At 35.7% G+C, this 23,732-nt stretch overlaps 1 protein-coding gene across 4 annotated transcripts in view; it reads left to right on the forward strand.

Moving 5' to 3' along the window:
- Nucleotides 1-23,732, forward strand: part of LOC120629014 (protein alan shepard) — a 145,605-nt gene that overhangs the window by 114,433 nt on the left and 7,440 nt on the right. For 3 of the 4 annotated variants that reach the window (XM_039897735.1, XM_039897737.1, XM_039897738.1), the window contains 4 exons: nucleotides 20,243-20,508; nucleotides 20,967-21,025; nucleotides 21,697-21,821; nucleotides 23,352-23,546. In XM_039897735.1, the coding sequence (XP_039753669.1) occupies nucleotides 20,243-20,508; nucleotides 20,967-21,025; nucleotides 21,697-21,821; nucleotides 23,352-23,546 (645 nt within the window). The remainder of the gene's footprint in view (nucleotides 1-20,242; nucleotides 20,509-20,966; nucleotides 21,026-21,696; nucleotides 21,822-23,351; nucleotides 23,547-23,732) is intronic. The other variant, XM_039897734.1, reaches the window with a different exon arrangement.

Genomic DNA, 23,732 nt, shown 5'->3' on the forward strand with positions numbered 1-23,732 from the left:
TTTTAATCTTTGTACTATGGAGTTATCCTAAAAATATTTTTCGGCCAGGAAATGATCCCTTAACAAGCTCTCATGCTTTTATTGACTTAGTGGAGATAATAGTTTATTTTAGTACAATGAGGGAAGGAATCGAGTCCCATATGTGCGACCCTCCGACCGCGGCTGAAAGTATAAATAAACAAGGCTTGCTGATATCTGTCATCCAAAGAATTAGATTTATTTCCGCCATAGCGGAAGGTGAAAGACCCTGGCCCCTCGAGAGCGGCAGCTCACGAAACATTCCTCGGTTAATGTTTTGTGGGAGAATTTTCACTTAATTTAATGTGAATGTTTACATTGAAACACAATTTGCCAACTAATTTTTTGTATACTTTGAAAAATCGGCCATCTCTTGAATGCTTATCGAATAGATTTTCTAAAGACTAGGTGCATGATAAATGATATAGAATGGTGCTTAGAGATATTTTATGAGTTAGGCGTGTCGGAATACGAAGAAAATAAGAATATTAAAAAAAGAGAAAATGATTTAGGGTGGTCTGGGCGACCTTGTTAAATAACATAGAAATGTAGGAGTAGAGCGAGTAAGTATACAAAAAAGAGAATTGGAAAGTATAGTTAAAGTAGGGTAACTGCAATTATACTTACCTTCAAGTTACAATTAGTCGGTATATATACTAGGATAATAGCTTGGACAAAGATAAAACTAACAGCAGTGTTAGTTTTATCTTTGTCCAAGCTATTTTATTACACTGCACTGCTGACAGTAGGTTATATTATTGTAAGATGCTTAATAAGTCACAGATTCACAATTCAAATTCATGTTTCATTTATTTCAAGTAGACCAAGTTTACAAGAGTTAGCTCGGAGAACCGATGGATGTTGGGGTCTTAAGGTGCTGGAATGGCGACCCCGCACCGGTAAACGCAGCGTAGGTCGGCCCCAAACAAGGTGGACAGATGACATCAGGCGAGTAGCTGGGAGCCGTTGGAGGCAAGCGGCCCAGGACCGTGCATTGTGGAACTCCCTACAAAAGACCTATGTCCAGCAGTGGACGTCAATTGGTTGAGATGATGATGATGATGATGAAGTTTACAAGCACGTTTCAAAGCTCAAGTCAGTCTGTTTGTAGTGACTCTACCACCGGAGAGCAGATTCTACCGAGAAGAAACTCAGCAGATTGCTCTTTTTCAACATCATTTTACAGTTTAATACTTTAGAATCAGAGATGAGAGTGAAGCATCCTGCTTCCAAGAAGCCTTGTCGTCAGATTAAATAGGAAGACTGTTCTAAAAAGTGTTTTTCTAAATTCTTAACTTTTATAACATTAATTTAATGAATAACACAAGAATAGTAAAAATGCAAAAAATACATTCTTCCTTTACCCTATTATAATATTCCCTCACGGAAATGTTGGGTACATTTATATGAAAAAGCAACAGTATCGTCCCCGAAACTTGTTCAATATTGTGGATCGCGGGTTGGGTCAGCTCGCACTAAAAAAAAGGGATTTTGTAGGAAGGGCAAGTGTTTTTTGTTAAATTATGATAATGGCAGAGTGACGTAGGCTCAACCAGCTGTCGATATTTAAATTTAGGAGATCACTGATGTATGATTTTTTTTGAAAGCTTCCATTTGAGAACTTCTTTTTATATCATAGATGAAATGTTTTTAACAATTTTTGTTGTGCTGTTACTAAAGATATATGTATCTTTTGAGTGTTTTGTAGACATAATCGATCTTTGTATTTACAACTTGTCAGATGAAGGTCCAGAAAGGCAATATAGGTTATATAGGCAGGTATAGGTTTGTATATTCTACCTTTTCGATAAGATGTTTAACCAAATTCTTTTTCATCTTCACTGTTAATAAAGTACAGCTATAGAGTTTGAATATTAAATCGCGCAGATCTTAGAAATTACCCATCCTAATTGATTTATTTTTTTTAAATTGTTGGTATTTAATGGAGGATGTATCACGGGGCACATTTTGTTCAAAATAAAATAATGGTGCCGATTCTGTTGCACAAACTCTACCTCCAATTCTAGCTCTAAACTAAAATGGCACTCCTTTTAGACCTGCCAATTTAGGGATTAGTGTTAATTTTAGTTACGGGATTTGTGTACAAGAGAAATGGCATATTATCAGAGTCATCACCATCATCATTATATATACAGGGCACGAGCCTTGCCTCAAAATGAGCAGGGTTTTGGTAGTAATCCACTTTTACTGGACACATCTTTTAAGATAGATTATGTTGAACTCTCGGTAGAGCATTTTTTTCACGATGGTTTCCTTCAGCGTTTATGAAAGTGATACATTATTGCTTGAAACGCAAATAACTCAGAAAAGTTAGATGTGCGTGCGGGGATCGAACTGGGTACGCATGGGAAACCGAAGTCTAATGTCTAAACCTCTATCACAGCTATTCCATAAAGGTATATCACCATTCCATAACAATGTAAATAGTTATATAATATTATTTCCTATACAGAAAACTCTATCCTATTATAATTACTTAAGCTTATTAAATAAAAGTAGGTTTAAAAATGAAAGTGGAAAAAATACGAGGCTCAACTCCCGAGGTAGTCAACACTGAATAGATTTACCGATACGGAGATTGAATGGACGATAAAACAAATGGAGCGCTCAATTTAAATAGATTGAATGGGATTTTTGTTTCATTTCATCAAGCTCCCCGTGAAACGCAGAAAAAGTCTGATATTTATTCGTAAATTTCATGCATCTCGTTGAAGAGCAGCAGCTGGTTCGGTCCGATTCTCCTAATTAAATAGGAACGAAATGGTCATTTTGAGCACAGATTCGGGTGAGTTTAAGAGCGTGACATGACCGGATTTGATTTCAGAACGTTGCAAACTAAAATGCTACTTGACCGCTACGTGCACTTCTCAATTTACATGCTTTGTATGAAATTTTCAGTTGCGTGAACAAAATTAAACATCATCAAACTCATCAGTTACACATATACATAATATAAAGCAGGTATTTTTATTTTATCCCAAAATTTTAATAAATTACGAAAACCATAGAGCAAGTTTGCGTGAGAGGTAACTTTAACATTTACTTTTGGAGAGAAAACTTTACTTAATCGTGTACAGCGGAAAACCATTGACAAATATGCTAAAGAAAATCTGATCTGTTTTTCGCTGTGAAGAACTTCATAGATTTAATAGTATATGTTGTTTGAACCTCATTTTAACCTTAAAATACTCATGCATAAAGCACCGCGGTTGCGTGACGGTCTTATGTAAGTAGTTGCAAATTTTTGATGCTTCCAGTGTTGACGTTGCTGTCTGCCATAGGAATATCTTAAAATCTATCATATTAGCTTTGTATAAACGCCGCCGGATGACGTTCACATTAATCCGACGTGGCAATTACGATACAAAATTTATTTCGAGGTTTAGCCTGTTCCTTGAGTGTTTCTAGTTTTCGTTAAACCGCCTGTAATAAAGCAAACATAGCAAAAAGCGATACTGATATCGGTCCAGCCATTTTCGAGTTTATGCGAGTTACACGGCATTTCATTTACAAAAAAGTAGATATCTAATAAGAATAGTATACTACAAAGAAAAAAGAGTAGGTAAGACTAATTTTTTTTTTGGTTTATTAAATTTCGTAGTTTATTTTATGCATGCATAGTTATATTTATTTTTTCATTATGTTGAATGTATGAGATGCATCCGTAACGTGTAGATTTTTTTTTCAGTTGTAATAAATAGACATATATGTATTGCAAAGAAAATGTAGGTACGTGGTCACACTAGTGACGGCCATGTGACGTTGCGCGTCGCACGCACGCGCTGCGTTATCGAGCTGGGACCAACTGTTGAGTGCCATTCTCCCCTCTACTCCCCTCCCACCCTCGTACGTGACGTCATCAGATGTTTACGTGTGTGCGAGCGCGCGACGTCATCCCAACAGCTGCCGCTGTGTGCGCAATGAATGTGCATGATTGAAACGAGGATAAAGCTGTTTATCCTCGTTTGTATGGAAGTCATCGTTGGATACACAGTTCATTATTATCTAGATAAATTAACATTAACATGACATGATAGCGGCTAGCCGTGTTATGATCACAATATAACTCTGTAGGTATGTTTATACATAAAATTTGGTTATAGACAAATACATTTCTTAGAAAGAAGGTTGCTTGGAAGTACTCTCCTTACCTTTAAAATCTTATATATACATATATATATATATTTGCAGAAGTGTGTTTCCTTCCTTCCATGACTAAGAAACTAATCAAATTAATTGTTGGCATAGAGTTAGTTGAAATCCTGATGTTGGTTTCTTGCCTTTTACTCGTAGGTAGAATATAACTTCCGGACCAATATTTGTAGAGACACAAACAGATAGATATGATATTTTAAAAATGCTTATAGGCGTGCTTATTTGAAATAAATACTTTTTAAATAGGAACGTAACGTTATTTTTCCACCCCTGGGCAAACTGCATGTTTCTGGAAAAAAGGTAACCTTTGTACTTTTCTTTACCCTTGTCAGCATATATTTCAAAATTGCATGATGATTGGTTGAGGCGTGAAAGCGTAGCCAACTCACTGCTCTTATTTTTAACACAAATAAGTACCTACAGTAAGGTAGGTTGCGTTTAACATTTTTTAGTTAATCCCGATTCTTAATAAGTATTAAAAAAGAGGATTTAGTTACGTGGGTGTGAAAATATTAGATTCTCGGCTTGTGTGGGATGAAGGCTCTGAGTTACAGTTTTATTAAAACTTTTCGCAACCTTTTTCTTACCAATATCAACTTTAATATACTAAATAAATTGTATATCAGGCGGTGCATTGAAAGTAGAAATGGGAATACCTCAAAACAAGGTCACTTAAATAGTAAACTGCGCTTCATTTACCGGCGTTTTCTCTATGCAAACTGCGATAGGTAATGCCCTTGTGATGCACAAGGGCCCTCTAGCTAACCCTCGTCTAGTTGCAAGCCCTAGGTATCCTGACGCCCGGCACTTAACAATGCACTACGTTGAGTACAACGACTCTCAAATTGTCACCTGTTTTTAAAGGCGTACTAACAAGTCGACAGTTGCTTGAAATGCCAAAAAGGCCTTTTGCTAGATACACCTATATCTGCTTGCCTATTAGTGAATTTGTGAGTATACTAAAACCGCCTCTTTAGTTGTTGTTGCGATCAATTCCCGGTGCAGACAGAGCTTTCGGGCTTCGGAATTAAGAAATTGGCGTTCTCTACCCCGGTGCTTTGGAGTACGTTTTTTATTATAATCCAATCGCAGCGGTGATAGACCAGTGGTTAGGACTTCAGCTTTACTTTCGGGGAGCCGAGTTTAAATCCCAGCACGCACTTCTTCTTCTTCTTCTGGGCAGTTTACGCACGTAAGCGCTTCGCTTGTTGTACGTGAAAGTTGTACTTGGTGCACTTGTTACTGCGTACTGTGCGTTTCAAAAGGCGTTCACTTCACCAATTCGCACTGGGCCGGCCTGGTGGACTACGGCTTAAACCTTTCTCAAAAAAAAAAAGGTTGCCTGTAAGAGATTGCTTGCAGCAATAAGGCCGCCTTTGCATGTCTACATTGTGTACTGTATACTCCTTACTGTTTCTTTTCCTGTATGTTATACGTGCAATAAAGTGTTTCTTCTTCTTCTTCTTCTTCTTTCTCAATGTGGGAGGAGACCCGTGCCCTGTACTAGGCCTGTAATGGTTTGATAGGAGGATGACGATTAATTATAATGATCAAAGTCCGCCAACCCGCATTTACTCAGCCCACAGTCTAGCAGCGGATGTCTATCGGTTTTTTTTTGTTTCCACTACAAGTTATCCCTTGACTACAACACCTAGTGGTAAGTGCTGATGCACTCTAAGATGGTAGCGGGCTAACCTGTTAGGGAGTATGGTTCTACCCGACATCGCAGAGGGACTTAAATCGCTTAGCGGCACGTTTTTGTTAGTAGGGTGGTCAGTGGCGTGCATAGCCCTTGGACCCAGGGTATGCACAAGGTGTTCAGCACAAACATAAAGTAAAATTTATATTTTAGATATGTCGGTTTATAATCAAATTACTTTACGAAAGTTATATTTTTGATTAATTTAATACTATCGTCTATCTACTGCTAATTGAATAAAAGTACATACCCTGATTTACGTCACAAAATTATAACACACCATTCGGCAGCATTTTCTAAGCACACTGAAGATGATAATTTTTTTTTTGGGTAGGCATAAAACAAACAAGTTGTAACTTTTATTGCTCTGATTTTAATTTTCACTAAAATTACATTAAGTGATTATTAATTACAAATAATGTACCTTTAAATACCCTAATCCTGCCAGCTTTCTCATCAATTATTTGCACAGAATTATTTGCACAGTAAATCCCCAGTTTTGACAGTGTGCTCATATAACCTAAAGTTCTCACTGTCACATTCACTTTTTGAAACTACACTATAATGGAGTCAATTAAAAGAAGCTTATGTGATATCAATGACCACTTCAATGCCAGGATGGCGGAATTCCAGAAGGAGTTAAAAGGAGCCATTCCAGCCACAAGTCCGTCATCAAACATTAACTCCCAGTTCGCAGCTTTTCGATCTTTTGTTTTGACTGCTTTGGAAAATCTCCAGCTGCAGGTAGAGCTTCTGGCGAGACAACAGGATGAGATAGAGATGCGGTCCAGGAGGAAAATTCTTCTTGTTCACGGTGTTGCAGAGAATGATAAAGAGGATTCAAACGTTTCAGTTTGCAACATACTTTCACAACATCTTAAATTGCCACAGTTGTCTCCTGGATCTGTCAGTCGCTGTCATCGCTTGGGAGTGGCTGGGGGTGACAAGCCCCGTGCTTTACTTATTAAGTTTAGAGATTGGTCACTTCGAGACTCTGTTTGGTCTGCGAAAACGAAGTTGAAGGGTACTGGCGTGACTTTATCGGAATTTCTGATCAAAAGTCGGCATAAGACCTTTCTTGCAGCACGACAGCGGTTTGGGCTGGCAAAGTGTTGGACCAGGGATGGCAGAATTGTGGTGCTTGACTCGGATGGTAAGCGGCATCACATCACGACTATGTCAGAGTTGAACGCCATCACCAGCACAATACAACATGTTCAGCCTTCCACTGTAGCTGCTGCTGCTCCTGCTGCTCCTGCTGCTCCTAAGGACTCCAGATCGCTCAACCCGAGAGCTAAGCGAGTTATCAAGAAATAATTGCAGTTGGTTTCCGTTTGTAACTTTCTTTTCAGTGTGCTGTAAGTATTTTATTGCTATAAAAGTATTTTATTACTGCCAATCTTGTAGTTCAGTTCTACTTGTTATCTTTGATCAAAGAACGTTCAATCCTAATCTTGTTGTGTTTACAATTTTTCGTTTGACATCTTAGGTTTGTTGACATTGACAATTGATACTGACAACCGAGGTATCACTTTTGACATTCGACATCTCGTTTAGAAATTTTTCATATTTATTCAATATAAGGCTTGCAGCACACTTATACTTAATTTTATTTTTTTTTATTTTTATTTTTAGATGTTTTTTTTTGTTGTCAATTATTTTCGATATTTTGTTACTTACTGTGTAATATTGTGTGTGTTTCTCTGTTATTTTTATAGTGTTTTTGTTAGCAGCTGGCGGATTAGGAAAATATTTGAGATACCTAATTTTTTTTAATCTTTTTCTTCGGTACCTATAATTAGATTGTAATTATTAAATAGTATATTATATATTTTTATTATTATTATTATTTATTATTTATTATATGTCGTCAAACGGTGTAGATAGTGATTGTTTTCAGTCTTTGTCTTCTAGTGATGATAGTTTTCACAGTACATCTTTCCTTCCGCTTGATGTAACCATTGATTCTTGTTTCTCAGATTGCCTGAAAACCTTTAATGTCATTCATATTAATGCTCAAAGCATTCCGGCTCACTATCCTGATATGCTTGCATCTTTTGATTCCCGTAATTTACACGCCATTCTTGTGTCTGAGTCCTGGCTAAAAACGTGTTTACCTTCAACATCATACTCACTGCCAGGTTTTCGGCTCATCCGCAATGACCGGGTTGGTAAAGGAGGTGGTGGAGTAGCGATCTACTTGCGTTCTCATATTCCTTTCTCTATAGTTAGCTTGTCTTCACAACCCCCGCAACCTGATGCGGCTGAGCACTTAATGGTGGAAGTTCTCCTATCGCATACCAAAATTCTTCTCGGTGTTTTTTACTGCCCGCCCTCTGTTTCTAATTACTTTTGCTCATTAGAATCAATGTTTGAAAAATTTGTCCCCTTGTACAGCCACTCTATTATTATGGGTGATTTTAACACGTGTTTACTTAAAGATGATTTTCGTAGCAAGAAATTAATGTCAGTTGCGGAATCCTGTAATTTATCTGTTCTGCCTCTTACTGCAACACATTACTCGCCTGGCTGTACTCCCTCTCTTCTTGACCTTATAATGGTTTCTTCTCCGGACTTTGTCTTTAAGCACGGCCAGTGTCCTGCTGATGCATTTTCCTATCATGAATTGATATATCTTTCCTACAAAATACGTCCTCATAAAGCAAAATCGAGAATACTTCTGCAGCGTAACTTTGGAGGGATTGACAAGAGTCGCCTTTGTAATGATGCCAGCCTCTTGGATTGGAATGCTATCACAGCTGTTGACTTAATTGATCAGAAGGTTGAGATATTTAATACTCTTGTAACGCAGCTTTATGATACGCATGCTCCGATAAGATCTATTAAGATGAAGCACTTGCCAGCACCGTGGTTGTCGGATGAAATCAAAGTCTCAATGAATAAAAAGAACTCCGCAAAATACAAATACAAAGTTAATAACTCGGTTGATAACCGTTTAAAGTACCATAAATTACGGAATCGCTGTAATACATTGTGTAGAGATGCCCAACGACGCCACATACATAAGTCAGTCGAAAGTGGTAGCACTGCTAAAACATGGAAGTTTCTCGAGTCACTTGGAGTTGGTAAATCATCTAATAAGACTTCTTTTAACATTGATATTGAACTCCTGAACAAACATTTATCTACCTCCGATACAATAGATGGTGTCGATAAAGAAAATACACTTAGAACTCTTTCTTCTCCCTCAACTCCAAACTTTCTCTCTTTTAACTTCGAGTCTTTCTCTGAATGTGATGTTAAGAAGAGTATAATGTCCATCGCCTCGAATGCTGTCGGTACTGATTGCATTAGCCGTAATATGATCATTCCTATTCTTGATGTTATTTCTCCCATTTTAACTCATATTCTGAATTTTTCAATCTGTTGTAGCAAATTTCCCGATGCGTGGAAAAATGCTCAGATTATTCCTCTCCCTAAAAAGGCTAGACCTGTTTCTCTTTCAGATTTCCGTCCCATTTCGATTTTACCTTTCTTGTCAAAAGTCCTTGAAAAATTAGTTTACAAGCAGTTAAGCCTATTTCTTAATAAAAATAATCTTCTTAGTCCCTTGCAATCGGGATTTCGTCCTGGTCATAGTACGGTTACAGCATTGGTCAAAGTCACCGATGACATTCGGTGGGCGATGGATAATAAGCAGCTTACTGTTCTGACTCTGCTTGATTTTAGTAACGCTTTCAATACCGTTGACTATGATATCTTGCTTAGTCTTCTGCACTCTATTAACATATCTCCATCGGCGATAGACTGGTTTCGGAGTTACTTCATTGGTCGTCGACAACGCATTCGGATTCCGTTTCATCTTGGTGTGATGTTACGGCCGGGGTACCTCAGGGTGGCGTGTTATCTCCTTTACTATTTGCCATATTCATTAATTCTATCACTCAAAAAATAGCTTCTCTCTATCACATGTATGCAGATGATGTCCAGATTTATCGCCACTCAACTTTTGAAAATCTTGGCTCTGCTATTACTGCTGTTAATGTTGACCTTTCACTGATCTGTGAATGGAGCAAGCAGTATGGGCTGAAGGTGAACCCCGCAAAATCACAATCAATAATTATTGGCAGTCCGGGAATGATTTCAAAAGTTGATTGGCAGAACATCCCTTCTATTGTTTATAATGGTGTCGCTATTCCTTTTAGTGCCACCGTTAAAGATCTTGGCATTCAAATAGATCAGGATTTATCATGGTCAACGCATATTAAGGAGCTGAGTAAGAAAACTTTTGCGACAATGCATTCATTGCGACGCCTACGTGCTGTTCTGCCAATCCCAACCAAAGTTATGATAGCCCATTCTCTCCTTCTCTCAATTCTCGATTATGCGGATGCATGCTTTCTTAATTTGACTGAAGACCAGATTAACAAACTTGAGCGTCTCCAAAATCTTGCTATTCGGTTCATATTTGGCCTACGCAAATATGACCACGTTTCCGAATTTCGACAAAAACTCAAGTGGCTCCCTATTCGCCGTCGCCGGGATTTGCATGTACTTTCGCTTCTGTACTGTGTTTTATTTCATTTAAAAACTCCTTCTTATCTTAAGGAGAAGTTTACTTTTCTGGGAGTGCAATCTGATTTAAGATCGTGTCGCGCGCTGACTCTGAGTACGCCTTTTCATAGAACTAAGTTCTATGAGCACTCGTTTACAGTGCAAGCCATAGCGCTATGGAATGCGCTCCCAATAGACATAAGGCAGTCTAAGACACTTTGTATTTTTAAGAAAGCTGTCAAAAACCACTATAGTTTGAATTGAAGACGACTTGTAATAGTATTTACTGTTTTTAATGTATTTATGATATGTTATAGTATATATTAGTTTATTATTATTTTTTATTATTTAATTTATTATGTATTATTTTATTTGTGTAATCTAGTTTAAGTATTAGTATGTAGTTATTAGTATGTATTTTTTTTTAATATGCACAACCTGCAGTATGTTATCCTTTTGTTTTCCTTATCCTAAGGTTGCCTGGAAGAGATCGCTACGAAGCGATAAGGCCGCCTTTTGTATACTTCTTCTGTCTGTGTTTTCTTTTATTCTTTTTTTGTATTTTTATTTGTGTGCAAATAAAGAGTATAAATAAATAAATAATATTTTTTTCCAACATGTTTTTAGCGTCTTGATGAAAATTATTAATATCACAATATCCTTTATCATTTCAAACTTTACGTATATTGGACAATAAAACAAAAGGAAAGCAAAATAATCGATTGGTGTGTAGCCGCTTAGTCAAGAATAGTTTTCGTAATATTTATTATTACACATACGTTTTACTTTATCACCTTTTTTTGTGGATATTTGTAACATTGGTACACACCTTCCTTTGCGAATGATTTCTAATTTTACGATAAAGGGATAGAAATTAAAGTTGCCTCTAAGTACTTTTTCCAGGCACACTGAACCCAAACAAAGACCGCACGAATATGCTTTCATTATAAAATGAATGAATAAACTATAAAATAACGTTAACACATTAAACTATCACTACTCAAACTTTTATAAGTTGCTGAATTTATGCACTTTAACCGTTTATTTATCACCAACGCCATAGAGCATTGTTCGAAGGTAAACAATAATGGCGATTGAATATGCTAATGATAATATTGCAATCGAAATTAGTCAAAATATGTCTTTAATTTTTTTGTAAGTATGGGTACGAACGCTATTTTATTTTGATATGTCAACAATAAATAGAAACAATATTTATTGTTAACTTTCTCACTTTCCAATAATTCCTGGAATACTTTTCATAAAAAAATCAAACACGTAATTGATTATCCACTTCCGTAAGCAGTGCTTTTAGACACACATACATAGATAATTTATGAATGAAACTGTTCACACAAGACCGATGCTAATCTTGTAAGTACAAGCGCACGATTATAACATTACACGACACACACTACTAACTTGCACGCACACATCTAGCAGAACGATTCTTTCTTTGGGCGTGCTTATTTTATTTGATTTTTCTATGCAACAGTAGATGGCGTCATATGTCGAGTGATTCATAATAATTGTTTTACCCTGCAATCGATAACATGAGATTAAATGATAATATAGATATTTTTACGTGTTTTAAAAGGTAAATGTTTAGCATTTACGGTTAAAAATTAAAATACGAAGTAGAAAATTTTATTTTATAAGCTATACCTACGCCTCGCGCGCGCTGGTTGCGCTGTCGCCTGTCTAGCGACAATTGACCTAGAAGTTTGGCCGCTCATTACTAGATGGCGCTTTCATATATTTTTTACTTAGTGTTTTTTTAATTACAAAACTTTAATGGTCCTATCTGAAGGTTCTTTAAGACCCTGAGGGTAGGGTATGCACTGCTTATTTGCATATATGCAATGCACGCCACTGAGGGTGGTAACAAGCCACGGCTAAAGCCTCCGATCAGACCAGAAAAAAACATAAAGAACCTTATAATAAAAAAAAACTCGCAAACAATTTTAATCCAATAAACAAACTCACTTGCGTTGTAAATTACTCTCAATTTTGCCTCCATTCTCCCTACATAAACTGCGATAATGTCGCGGCAAGAGCCCTTTAGCGAACCCTCGTCAAGCTGCAAGCCCTAGGTATCCTGACGCCCCGCACTCAACAATACACTACGTTGGCGACAACGACTCTCAAATTTTCACTTGTTTTAAAAGCGTGTCAACAAGTCAGGAGTTACTTGAAGCGCCCGAAAGGCCCGTTTAAAGAAATATATATTCTTATATTTTTATTATATTCTTTAAAAAGAAATATCTTATATTCTTTAAAAAGAATTATTTATTTATTCCACACACATGTATCATTTACTTTGTAAGAAACGAAATAAACGATTTTAATTTTATTTTATTTTATGTTTATCAGTAAGCACCATCGGTTCATAAGACTTACTGACCTAAATAAAATTCGATTGTAAACTTTGCATTGGTATTTCCGACTCAATATGCTAAACAACAAGTAACAACTCCAAAATTTATTATGACAAAAAGAAACCCTCTTCAGTCTTGATCCTTCAAAGAGATATTCAAATAGATATTCAATTTCCATTCTGATTCTTAAGGTAGACGAGCAGAAAGCTATTCAATTAGCTTTTGTACGGACATGAAATTGAATTTAAATGAAAACTGCATATCAATGGAACTGAAGGCTTTTATTTTGAAATTATCTTATGAATCGTGGATTAGGTATGAACCTCAACCACCGGGTTGTTTTTAAAAATAGAATAGAAAGTGTGATGACCTTGTACGCTTATGATGCTGTGTATTCCAAAATGAGCTTAAAACATATGCTTTACATATACTTGGTCTGCGAAGTTCACAGCGTAAAAAGGTAGATGTTATTCTTGCCATATTTTTTAATAAGTAAATGGTTATCCGCTCACGCCACTGACCTCTATTATTTTTAGTGTGTGTGGCTGGCACAGGAAATCTTCAAAGTTACAGTAGACAAAAAAAATGACAAAGTTACGAGAGGTAACTATACAATAGGGTTTTTTAGCTTTTTAATATTTTAAGATAAAATGAAAACAATACTATCATGAATAAACAATAGTATATGATATGTAGGGTTTGCTGATTATTTTGGTCTTGTTTAATTTTATTTAAGTATCAAAAAATACAAAAAACGAAATATTAATATTTCGAAATACAAAACGGAGCGGCCAAGTAGCATTATAGGTCGCATTTGAGTTTGCAACATTCAGTAAGCTCACGCTTTGAAAGTATATGGACTGTTGTCAAAAAGTCCGCACATTTCTTCAATACGTCGCGTAGAAACCTATTAGGGGTACTTTATTTTTTTCAATTCCTTACTTCTAACCGGTTAGCCCGTTACCTAAGACTGCATCATTACTTACCGTCAGGTAAGATAGCAGTCAAGGGCTAAGTTGTGGTGGAAAAAAAATAAAATAAACAAAATCTTAGCAACACAGCCCAATACCTAAAGTTTTTTGCCCAACCGGGAATTGTACCCTTTTGTGAAAAATGGTAATGAATAGACTAACGAAACTAAGAATAACAAAATTGGTGTGGCTTCCAATTTTATCATTTCTCATTGTTGGCTACAGCCAAGCCCCTATTAAACAATGCCCGCCTGTGTTTGAACAAAAAGTTTTTTCAGTAGACGTTTTATTTTCAAATGGGATAGGATTACCTGTAAATGAATTTCTAAAGTCAAAAAAAGCGAGATAAATTCCCAAAATATTTTGTGAAGACTCATAAGGCGAAGCGAAATAAATTAAATAATTTTTGTGAGAAGTTTCAAGCACCTACCTACCAACCAATATTCTTTGAATGCGGCCTGTCAAAAGTTTGCGACGCGTTTACGAAGTCATGATTGGTTTTCATCAAGCATGACACTCCTTCCCTCCGCTTCACCAAAAGCTGTCGAGTCGACGCGTACGTAATGACATCATAATATCCTCACAAAAATTATGAATGCAAAAGTGTATCTGTCAGTTTTTCCATCAAACACGCGCAACATAGTATTAACCTGCATTTTTGTAGAGTTAATGAGTAGGAGAGTGACCTAGGCTTCTTTAATACCAGAAAATGCACATTTTTTATGGAACAGATTTAAAGCGTAATTATTTATTAACTACTTCATGCCTTTCACATAAACGAATTTCAGAGATATTTAATAGATATGGATCTTAGAAGAATTCCAGAAATAGTGTCAGTTGGTTTGTCTTTTCAGCAGGAGCAACTTTCGCACTGACTGTTGGACTGACTGACTGATTGACTGGATTACCAACTAACATACTTAAAGTGTTTGCACTGAAATTTGGCATAAAGATAACTATAATAACTAAAGGTTTTTTTAATTCTATTAAAATCTATCCTACCGTGAACGAAGCCGCGACAAAAAATAGTTTAAGTAGCATAAAATACCAACACAAATTTACTCACACGTTTGATATAATGTTGAGTATTGAGTATGTTTCACGAAACGAAAACGAATACCTACACGTTTTGGTTACTGACAAATATTTCTGTAGCTTTTATTAATTTATTTGTATTCTTGTCTAAATACAGTCACGAGGCCTTTTAATTACAATTTAGATGAGTTCAGTCTGAGGATTCTAATTGGTGTCAGTAAAATTAAATATTTATGTCGCGTACATTTTCGATTTCATGCAATTCAGTTCCAGATCGTAAAATTAAAAAGTCCAAATTCATTATACCTCAATTTTAATAATTTCTCAGTCAATTGGTAAGTTATTAAGTATTTTAAAGATTACTACTCGTATGTTATGTTATGAAAATTAATGCAATCATTTAATTTTTATGCAATTTATTAATCTTAACAACCCATTAACTGCTCTGGGTACGGGTCTGCTCCTACAATGATAAGGGTTTAGGCCGTAGTCCACCGCGCTGGACCAGTACGGATTGGTGGGTTTCACACCTTGGTGGCCTTTAAGATCATTGTGGAGAACTCTTAGGGCATGCAGGTTTCTTCACGACGTTGTTCTTCACCGCATGTGATATTTTAACTGTATATATATAATTATACAATAATTACCGCACATAGTTAGAGGTGCGTGCTGGGATTAAAATCGACCCCCGAAAGTGAATTCGATGTCCGAAACACTAGGTTACCATTTCTTATAACATACCCATTATGTAAATATAAATTATCTTTTAATTAATTTTAATTCCTATATATATAAATATCTGTTTGTTATCTACTCCCATTCTTTAAATCTTCTATAAAAGATTCTGAAACAGCTTATTGCCAACATTAAAACACCACAGATGATATAATGTTTTACTTACTGAATTTCATAATAACACTCCATTGTTTTATTTTTCGATCCCCTCTGCGTAAACGGTTTGCTCAACAAACAGCCACATTCTTACTGCTCGAAGCATGGTATCTTTATGAATTTCAAAAAAAGAACATCTCATCTCATGTGTTAATATTATTAACCCACATTTGTGTTTAAAACCCGAATAAATAACAATTCTTCAAACTAGAAAGAGATGATAACTCATGAACGCCTGATAGCAATACAGAACACAACAATATACCTATTTTAATCACACCGTAACATTGTGTACAACTCAACTTCAGAGAAACAGACAAGTTTACCTCCGATTTCCTGGCTAAGATATAACTTTTAAACTCAATTGCGAGAAAGCAGTTTGGCTCGAGCTAAAACTGTCCAATTTTATCATAATCTTAGTAAAAGTTATAGCGATAAAACTTACGCAAAAGTTAACCGAAGTGTCGCGAGTGTATAATTCACATAAAACCTGGTCATACATTCGTAAGAAGGTACAATTTTTTGTCTTCTCTCGGCCGTTTGCTGCACGTAAGCTTTCCGCTTATTGTACGCTTGCAACACCAGCCATCCAAGCTCGTTCTAGAAGCCTAGCAGAGCGCGCTGGTTTCCAAGTGTTTTTGACAATGTGTAGGATCCGTATAAGTAGGTACAATATCAAATTAAGAGTTAAGTAACTAAAATTTATTAATTTGTAAAATGAACGACATAGAGCAAAACTACTCTAATTGAGTAATTTTATCATCCATATTTTTTTTTTATTCCACTGCAATATTACCATGCGGTAAGCGTATTTAAATCCATACCAAAATAGGGGTCAAAAGTTTACAACTCCTGAGCAATAATGTTGTGAAAATTATTACTAAATACTTTGGATAAATAAACACAACAAACATTCTAGTTAGTTTAAAAGGTCTAATCAGGAAATCTGGAACCGAAAATCATATGGTTACATGAGCATTTAAAAGTACAGCTACTCAGAAAAACAATATGTTTTCATGTTTTCAGTCGGTTGATACGCGGCATCGAAACGGAACGTTAAATCGCTTGACGGCACCTCTATATCGGTCGTGCGTTAACTAATATACCACATCGCTCACCTCTATGCCACGGAGTTTGATCAAATATTACAACTTCAGCCTGTTATTGCCCCTGTACTGGACACAGGCCTCCTCTCTTATAGAAAAGGGAGATTAAGAGCTTAGACCCTCCACGCTGTTATAATGCAGATAGGAGGTCTTTAATGATTATTATAACATGTATGTGATAATAACCGAACCGGGACCGAAGGCTTAACGCGCTCTGCAGAACACCAATGTATACAATTAAACACATAGATAAATGTAAAATTAAAAAATACCCCGACTTTCAATATGAATTATTCTACGAATCAAGCCCTTTCATTTGATACCCATATTGAGAGAGTTATGAAAAAATATATAATCCGCCATTTTGTGACGGCGGCCATCTTGGACCGATCTGACACATAGCTAAGAAAACTCCCGACTAATTCACCTTTCTAACAAAAAAAAAATCAAAGTTGGTTCCTCCGTTCGGGAAATAAAATAATAATAAATAAATAAATATACTACGACAATACACACATCGCCATCTAGCCCCAAAGTAAGCGTAGCTTGTGTTATGGGTACTCAGATGACTGATGAATATTTTTATGAATAATATACATAAAAACTTATAATATACATATAAACACCCAGACACTGAAAAACACTTATGTTCATCACACAAACATTTTCCAGTTGTGGGAATGGAACCCACGGCCTTGGACTCAGAAAGCAGAGTCCCTGCCCACTGCGCCAGTCGGCCGTCCAAATACCATGATCTAGTCCACCACGCCGGCCAAGTGCGGATTGGTGGAAATCACGCGCCTTTGAGAACATGATGAAGAACTCTCAGGCATCCAGGTTTCCTCACGGAGTATTCCTTTGCCGATAAAGCAACTTATTTGATTACTATCATCGAATACTTCAGCGTAATTAAATTTTGAGAAAGTTAATGCAATGTAGTTGAATACGTTAATGAATGGGTACATTCATGAATTGCCGATGGCGTATTGTGTACGGTTTAAATATATATATACCTTATTTGAAATGTATAAAATTGTAATATGTTAAAATTGTATAAGTTGAAAATGTAATCTTTTTTGCTTTATCAACTATAAATCGAAAAAGATATGATTACCATTTCTTTTTACATGCACAATTTAATAAATGCTTACATCAAAAGCTCATTGTTGCGATCGCACATTTGTAATATTCAGGATACAAATTACAAGCACAAGCAACCATGCGTAAGTTCAAAGTACTCGAAGCTATTACAAATATGCACGCGCTATCTCACGCCTTGTTGTACTAGCGACACCACATTTTATGGATTTAATATGTTAACCTAATGCAAATAACTACAACAAGTAGATTTGTAGTCTCTACAGACACTAATGGTGCGAATAAATTTCCTTTCACAATACATTCGCAGTTATCCCTTTTAGCGATCGATTGTGACTTCTGAGCCTGAATTTATATTACATCCTGAAAATCAATTGCTTTCCTTGTATGGGTATCACAACCGTTTTTCAATAAATTCGAAAAAAAGAACTTTATTTTAACACTTATTGGAGGTTAGGGTACTATCATAACCATAGGTTTTATTAAAAGATTTTCTATTTTGTTAAAACATTCGTAATTTGCTACGTTTTTAGTTACCTGACTAAACATAGTTTTATTTAGATAAATATTACTCAAATTTATTCTATACAAATTATAGGTAATTAATATAATTGTAACAGTGATCGGAATAGGTAGATTATATTAACCTAAACTGCGAAGAAAAGAAGAGCCTCGAAAACATTTTGCATTGAGGAAGTCTAAAACTCGGTACTAAAAACTAACCTATTCCAAGCACTGATAAGGCTAAAAGGAGGAATTTAAGTTTTGCTTCATTTAAAAAATGTATATCGCAGCTGGAAATCGGTCATACATCGGTAGACAAAAAATATCTTAAACTATACAAATATTTAAAAATTTATGACAAATCCATCAACACTATCATCACTCAATCCGTCAAGAAATATAGGACTTGACATGAAATCACTCTATGAAAGGGTACACAAACAAAAACAAAATCATTACCATTTCTTGCATTCCGATTTTAAAAACAATTCTTCGACATTTTCATGCTGAAATGTAATCGTAGAAATTAACAACTGAATAACAGCTAAGAATCTTTTTCTCTTACATTCTTCGTGGTAATCAAGAACGTGACTTCTTGATTACCCACAGTACTTAACTACTTCCTGCATTGCAGATAGAATGTTGCTAGTTAGGCCGCTGTAACTGTTTGCCCGTAAACGTGTGTTGAACCCACGTGCAATCCATACAGTAAACCGTTGGCGTCGCCCGACTTGCCCGTATCGTACGGCGTGCGAGTCGATTAAGGGCGCGTGCTCGGAATCGGCATGCGTTCATTACCAGTCCCTATTCATTACCTGCCAGCTAAATAACTAATGACTTGATCCTCTGGGCGTCTATACCCTAGCAGTTGCTATTTTTCAATACCCTCAAACCTTTCTTGTTGATTTATTAGACTAATGCGTGAACATGTGTTACAGTTCAATGGTTAAGCCACGTCTATCTTGGTTATTATTCTATCGGTCTAATTTTAGTTAACCATAATAATTATGGAACACGTACGCTAATGCGTATACTATAATGTCTGAAGGGTGTATATTTGGAGAGATAAAACTTTAAAATAAAATATAACATATAAATATAATTTTCAATGTCATGTTTAAGTATTTAAAATAAAATTAAATGACATGTTCGAATAAGTGGACTCGGGAAATCCAATTTTCTCCGGGTTTCATAGACGTGCCGTGGCGCTAGTAATATGTTCCTTATAATAATTTTAAGCAATACTTTTGGCATAAAATTATATTGAAGTAAAAACCAAAAAAGCTATTTAATAACATTATTGTTGTCTTTCATTTCATTTTAAAGTTTTTTACGTCGAAAAATACTCCCTTTACACATTTATACGCTGCCTGACGTAAACATAAGAAAAAAAAACATCCAACTTAGATTTAAAATGATTCTTGGAAGCTGTTAAATTGTAAAATTTTGATGATGGCACCTTATAACAGATGAATTTCTAGCATCTTATTCGTGGTAGCCTTCCGACCAGCGGTGATAGAATCTCAACAAACAGATGTTGTTATTGTTGTTACAAAAGAACTTTTAAAGCGTGGCTTTCTGGATAACTTTAAACGTTTTAAAAAAATTGTTTTCCCAACGCTGCATCAATTTTCTCATTTGAAAATGTCGCCATAATTTTTTTTATCACGGTCACTATGTTTTCTTAAACATCCCAAATTGCTGTGGCGGTTCTTTCACCAACAAAACAGACAAATTCTTCAAGCTTGAAAAAGACATGTTATGGTTTTATAACTTTAATTTATTTTTATCATCGACACCGATCCTCGTGAAGACAAGACTTTTAGCGTAATGTACACCTTAATTTTACAGTACACTAGTGCGACCATGGGCGGCGGGTGCGGTGCGACCGGAACGAGGGTGCCTACCGCTGCATCCCCAGCGAACACGGCGTCCAGTTCATCCTCCAACTCTGCAGGCGGTACGCGGTCAACCAGCCTCAGTACTGCGCCTCCGCCACCCGCGTCTTCGGCTTCCACCACGGGTGCGTCTGGGGAACAGCTCAGTCGCACCAATCTTTATATACGTGGCCTTAGCCAGAACACCACCGATAAGGACCTTGTCCAAATGTGCCAGATGTAAGTTTTATCTATACATACTCGTATACACGGTGACTTCATTAAGTCTTACAACATAGACCCCGGTAATCAGCCCATTGTGTACTATTCAATGGTAAAAATAATAATAAACAAAAAATATAAATTACAGTTTGGTGTATGTGAAGCATCCTTTACCGAGTGTAAGGGCGCAGTACGCTTGCGGTGTCAATTCAATCAATTCATTTCATGTAGCAAAAAAATATATATACGAATAACTTTTTATTTGATCAGCTGCTTCTAAATTTCTAAATGCCGAAATTCATGTTTTAATTTTGAATACTGGTGAAGTAAGCTAAAATATTTTTTTTGAATATTGCCTCGATATACTGTAGATCAGGTACATTGAGAAGACTGATTAAGAAATCACGGAGTATATTGAATTTCATGATTTGTATTATTTTTGGCGGGTTAGATTTTGAACTTGTTTCCATTTTCAGGTACGGCAACATTATTTCAACAAAAGCAATATTGGATAAAAATACGAATAAATGTAAAGGTAATCAACATTCATAAGCATTCGCCCTATTAACACTACCGTAGATTTCTTCCAATATCTACAACATCCTACCTACTTCTAGAAATATTGTTAATGTGCATAGATAATCACGTATGTATTTAAAGTTACGTTATGTATATTTATCTACTGAGATGTATTATTCATTGAGGAAAATATTTGTAACTGAATTTATATTAATATTTTCTAGAATACCATATACCTTCATTAAAACTAATTCATCTATGGTGAGACTTTTTCCAATATATGCACGAACACTAGTTTCAATTTGAATATGATTTCCAACATCCTCATATTAAAAATACTTATGTACCTACCATACGTATGAATTTTATTAGTTTATTATTATCATTGTCTACTGTCACCATTATTGCACTACGGCACGGAAGAATTTCAAGTATTGTATTTTTTGGAAGAGAACGCACTTAATATATTTCACAAAGTTATTCTTTTCTCACTTATCATTGCTATTTTGTAAGCTAATTCATTAGCTGAACATTTCGAATTTGTCTTATGTTAGTTGTTTGTAATTTGAAATTTTTAGATCTTTATATTAAGCATGAATCATCGAATCTGTAAGCAAATTTTTTAATATCTCTACTCCTCTCATCGACCCCCATTACTATACATGCATTTCATTTTTGTTTCCGCAGGTTACGGTTTTGTAGATTTCGAAACAATCGCGTCAGCAGAGGCTGCTGTTAAAGGATTACAAGCCAAAGGTGTTCAGGCCCAGATGGCTAAAGTGGGTATCTGGTTCCTGCGTAGACTGAACCGTGTACGTTGTGCATGCAAGTAATACTATTATGACTAACCGCCTGCTCCTTATCCGCTCATCCAATATCACTGTAAGATCGACGGTAATTGGTCCATTGTATCATGTATTGAAATCAGTAACAAGATTACTTCCTCTATCCTGTTATTACTCCTCATTTAAATTCTTTTAGAGTTCAATAACTGACTGCAGATGTTTAGTAACTTGACGTGAAGGTTTATTCATGAAGCGAACTGTCACGGTTTATTAAATTTAACATGTCCAAGTATCTAGTTAATTTTGTTGAAATTTAACTACTTCAATTAAAAAAAAAATTAATTTGTAGAAACTAATCCAACATCAATTATAAAGTTATCGTTTTGTACCGGATTAGTGTGACCCAACGACCCGCCCCGGTCCAGTCCTATAATCCGCCTACCCTTACTTATAGCTTTAGTATTTACCCCCCTTTTCTATTAAAGAAATGCTATAATATCTAAAAGAGCGTTTTAAAGTAAAGCCGTGTTCTCTAATTAATTTAAATGTTTTGCTAGATTTGAATTACCTATGCATAAAGTAGCATCAGCATCCTCCATATTTGGAAACCAATAATAATTAGATTCCTTACGAGTAAGTCACATATTGACGATAGATGTTTGGATCCTATTTAGCTTGATGTAGGTCCAGAGTTCAGATCATTGACATTAAATGGGCGATTAAAAATGGCAAGGAACATGGTATTGAAACATTATGTAATTATTCATTTGTCAGTTTTAATTTGACGGCCAACACAAGATAGTTTGGTCTCTGCGTAAACTCAAACAGAACTGTGTGACACTAGCGTTGTAAGTATTTACCCCCTTTCAATGGTACGCCAACTCAGCGCAAATAACGCTTACTTACTTCAAACATTGTTTCATCCTGTTAATTCTATACTATTATCGTTTGCTTCAGCGTTATAACAATGTATTTCGCTACTGGGCTCTGGGTATTTCTATGCTTTCAATATTAAATTAGTGTGTATGCGACTTTAACAAGCTTCATAATCTCTTATGCTGATGTATATGCCCATGTCGTTGATAACACCTACATAATAATAATATTATAGCATATTAGATTCAATCCGCTGATTTACGTCACAGCTGGCTTCAGTGTCTAGATAATCTACGCTAGCTTCAAGCTAATATCAGTTTACTCTGAATTAACCTTGGGTTCCTTGAGAAATACTAATAGAATAATTGGTGCAGTAGTGTTTTCCATTGAACATTTGAATCTAATTCCAAGATAAAAATAGTATGATTTCTAAATTGTTTGTTGTTCGTATTTTGTTTTTATCATAACACATCTAAGTATTAGAAATTTTTGATTGCCCACAGTTTTAACATTACTTACTTAAAAAACTTGAAATAAAATATTCCTAGTCAATATTAACAATCAAAATTCTAAGCTGCTGTACTATAAAGAGTCTTATTAGATTTTCATGATAAAATAAACTAATGCAGATAATTTAGAACAGAAAGAATGTTTACTTGAACCAATTTATTGCGTTTGCAGCAACAGGAACAGGATCCGACCAATCTGTACATGGCCAACTTGCCACCGCACTTCAAGGAGAATGATGTGGACCAATTGTTGGCCAAGTTTGGCCAGGTCGTGTCCACGAGGATCCTGCGGGATACCCATGGACACAGCAAAGGAGTTGGCTTCGCAAGAATGGAGTCTAGGGAGAAATGCGAGCAGATTATCCAGGTATATTTTTTAATAATTCAACTCAGCGCAAGATTGAAAAAAGATGGTCCTTCCTTCTACAGGTAATGTAAACAGTAATTGGTAAGATGCTAAACGACAAATATCCTTATTTAAAAATAATAATTAAGAAGAGGATACCGTCTTATTGATACCATTTCACAATGGTGCCAATTTGGTGGTGTAGTA

The sequence above is a fragment of the Pararge aegeria genome, chromosome 13 (genome assembly GCF_905163445.1).
Source record: "Pararge aegeria chromosome 13, ilParAegt1.1, whole genome shotgun sequence".
NCBI lineage: Eukaryota > Metazoa > Arthropoda > Insecta > Lepidoptera > Nymphalidae > Pararge > Pararge aegeria.